This window comes from Passer montanus, unplaced genomic scaffold (genome assembly GCF_014805655.1).
Source record: "Passer montanus isolate IOZ18808 unplaced genomic scaffold, ASM1480565v1 scaffold5539, whole genome shotgun sequence".
Classification (NCBI taxonomy): Eukaryota; Metazoa; Chordata; class Aves; order Passeriformes; family Passeridae; genus Passer; species Passer montanus.
The window spans coordinates 1-2,792 of record NW_024370528.1 but is presented as its reverse complement, the minus strand read 5'-3'; the positions used below and the strand labels follow the sequence as shown (position 1 = coordinate 2,792).

General features: G+C 51.7%; 1 protein-coding gene across 1 annotated transcript; it reads left to right on the top strand.

Moving 5' to 3' along the window:
• Nucleotides 1-967: 967 nt before the first annotated feature.
• LOC120510141 (NAD(P)(+)--arginine ADP-ribosyltransferase 2-like) lies at nucleotides 968-2,439 on the top strand. Its single transcript, XM_039725637.1, has 2 exons — nucleotides 968-1,308; nucleotides 2,008-2,439. Exons 1-2 carry the CDS (start codon nucleotides 1,074-1,076, stop codon nucleotides 2,091-2,093), a joined length of 321 nt encoding a protein of 106 aa, XP_039581571.1. The 5' UTR covers nucleotides 968-1,073; the 3' UTR covers nucleotides 2,094-2,439.
• Nucleotides 2,440-2,792: the final 353 nt, after the last annotated feature.

Genomic DNA, 2,792 nt, shown 5'->3' with positions numbered 1-2,792 from the left:
GTACCTGGGTGACTTCCCTGGCCTTGTTGATGTGGCAGGAGAAATTCTGGAGCCCCAAAAAAGGGATCCACCAACACCAGGAGATACCCGAATCCTTGTTGGTGTGGAAGCTTTGAAAATCCATTTGCCAGGTATCATTGGGATTGTTTCCTCTTTCAGTGATGCCTGGAGGTGATGATTTTTAATTCAAAGGGATCTTTTGAAAACATATTGGACATTGCTCTGTAACAGACATGAAAATTTTGTCCTTTGGACACTGAGGATCTGAGGCCACAGACGGGCCCCCATTGCATCGATTCCCCAGAGCATCGCTGGTGCTTTTCTCCTTGACAAATTGCAGCATCATTTGGGGAGGGCCTGACGTGGTTATTGGGAGTTACCTCTCACCCACCCAGCCTCTTTATTTTGGGCTTTTAGATAAGCAGCCAATTTTCCGTCTGCCCAACTCTATCCAGGCCTCACTTCTGGTTGTGAAATTGCCAGAAAAATTTCTCAGGAATTAACACCAGAATGCTTTGCTGCAAAACCTCTCGTGCACCTTTAATGTGAGTCTATTTCCCAAACGGATTTTTCTATCCCGAAGCTGGTGTGCCCTGGATTGTAGTATGGCCACTTCTTTGGGTAGCTGGATTTTAGCTAGAACACCCAGTGCCTGGTGCTGTCACTGGTACACAATAAGCTCAAAGGAGAGGAAGTCCCATGGGAGATGTGAACATCAGGGCCATCTCTGAGTTACAGAAATCCTGTCCTTCCTCAGGAGTCCAAATCAAAGGTCATTTTGGGGCCTCCTTTGTGGGGGAGATTTCAGGAGACCTGTGGGGTGCTCTTGAAAACAACTCTACATGGCCACAATTGGTCCAGATGAATGTGGGCCATAGCAGTGATGGTTCTCGTCATCCAAGTGGCCAGGAAATCCAATTTGGGAGAAAAGCTTATGTTATATACTCTGCTTTGTGTTCCGGGGGGTGCGTGGCGTCCGGTTTGAGGGGCGGTGTGGTGAGACCGTCCGGTTCGGTCGCTTCACATCGACATCGCTGCATAAACAGATCGCTCAGCAATTTGGGACAGACACGATGTTCCAGGTGCAGACGTGTTACGGCGTAGACATCCGAGAATTCTCCTCCAATCCTAGTGAGGAGGAGGTGCTGATCCCACCCTTCGAGACCTTCGAGGTCACCAGTGTCACCCATGAAGGAGACAGGGCATTGATCCAGCTCCGCTCCAGCGGGACCTTCAGCAGATACAGCTGCGAGTGGCTACGACGTGACATCATGGGGAAAACCTGGAGGACAGGGACACCCACTGTGGGTATGGGGACACCCATGATGAGGCACAGGGGACAATGACACCCACAGGTGATGTGGGACAGGAACAGGGACACCCATGGCATGGCACAGGGATGGGGACCACCACATCTGGGAGGGGACAGGGATGCCCGTGCCAGGGGAGGTCAGGGACAGGGACAGGGAAAGGGACAGAGACAGGGACCACCCTGTGCTGACTCTGTGCCTCCCCTCTGCAGACCAGCTCTGTGGGGAGCGGCCCTGTGTGCTCAATACAGGTGGGCTGGGACCATCCTGACCCCCCTGGCACCCCTCTGACACTGCTCATAGCACCCCCTGTATACCCCCGACGACTGTCAGTCCTAAAGCCCACCATGACCCCCCTGAAACCCCTTGCTCCCTGTATTACCCCACTGCCCCCCTGACACCCTATCATCCCTAAACACCCTTGGCCCCCTGACCACCAATCTCCCTCCTGGCAACCTGACCACCCCCAACCCTCCTACCAGCCAAGGCCCCCATCTCTCCTCACCCTGTGTTACCAACCCCTCTGAAGCCCTGACACACCCCCTGACCCCCCCTGATCCCCACTCCCATGGTCCTCCATCCATCCTGATCCCCCCTCATGGCCCCCCCCTGTACTCCTGTAATCCCTGACCCCTCTCTGACCCCCATCTACACCCTCACCTACATGGACCACTCATCCCCCTCTTCTTCCTCCAAGGCAGGAACATCTCCAGGGCCCCGTCCCATCTCAGAGGGCTCCTCCTGGCCACTACAGCCCTGGCAGTGGCCACCAGGATTGTCTGAGCCATGAAGAAATGAAGGTTACAGTCATCTCCACGATCACCAAGGCCATCATGATCCCCACAGAAAGAGGCAAGCAAAGCTACCAAGGCCACCACTGCCATTTTCCCTGGAGGAAAAAGAGGAAAAAGCAGAAGAGAAGAGAAAAAGAAAATCCTACCTGCTCCCCACCCCCCACATTTCATTAACTCCCCTTTACATCTTTGGACATTGATTTATTTGCATTCTTGCCCAAATTCTGTGAATTCCCACATATTCTGGACTTAAACCCAACCAATCTCTATTTCCACATCCTAATTAATTTAACCTAGAAAGAAATAAGAGGCATGTTTCTTTACAGATTGTGTGAATCTGGTGGTAGATAAGGCCTGTGACTTGTAGATAAGGAAGTGAGTGGAGAAACTATCAGTTTCAGAAAATGTTCTTCCTTGACACGGACCACTGCTCAGACAAGGTCCTGCGAAATTCCTGAACTTCGAGAAGAAGAACAAAGACTTAAGACACTTAGCAATATTGATTTTCCCACTCAGGGTGAAGTTAAAGCTCATTTTAATGGTCATGTGTCTGTGTTATAGAAGGGTGAGGTGTGTAGCAAGGGGGACATGTAGAAGCTGGATTGGGAAGTGTGCACCTTCCGAATACCTCAGCCAATGGGGAAGGGGAGTGGGAGATATGGCTGGGAAATTGGGATAAAAAGGAGGC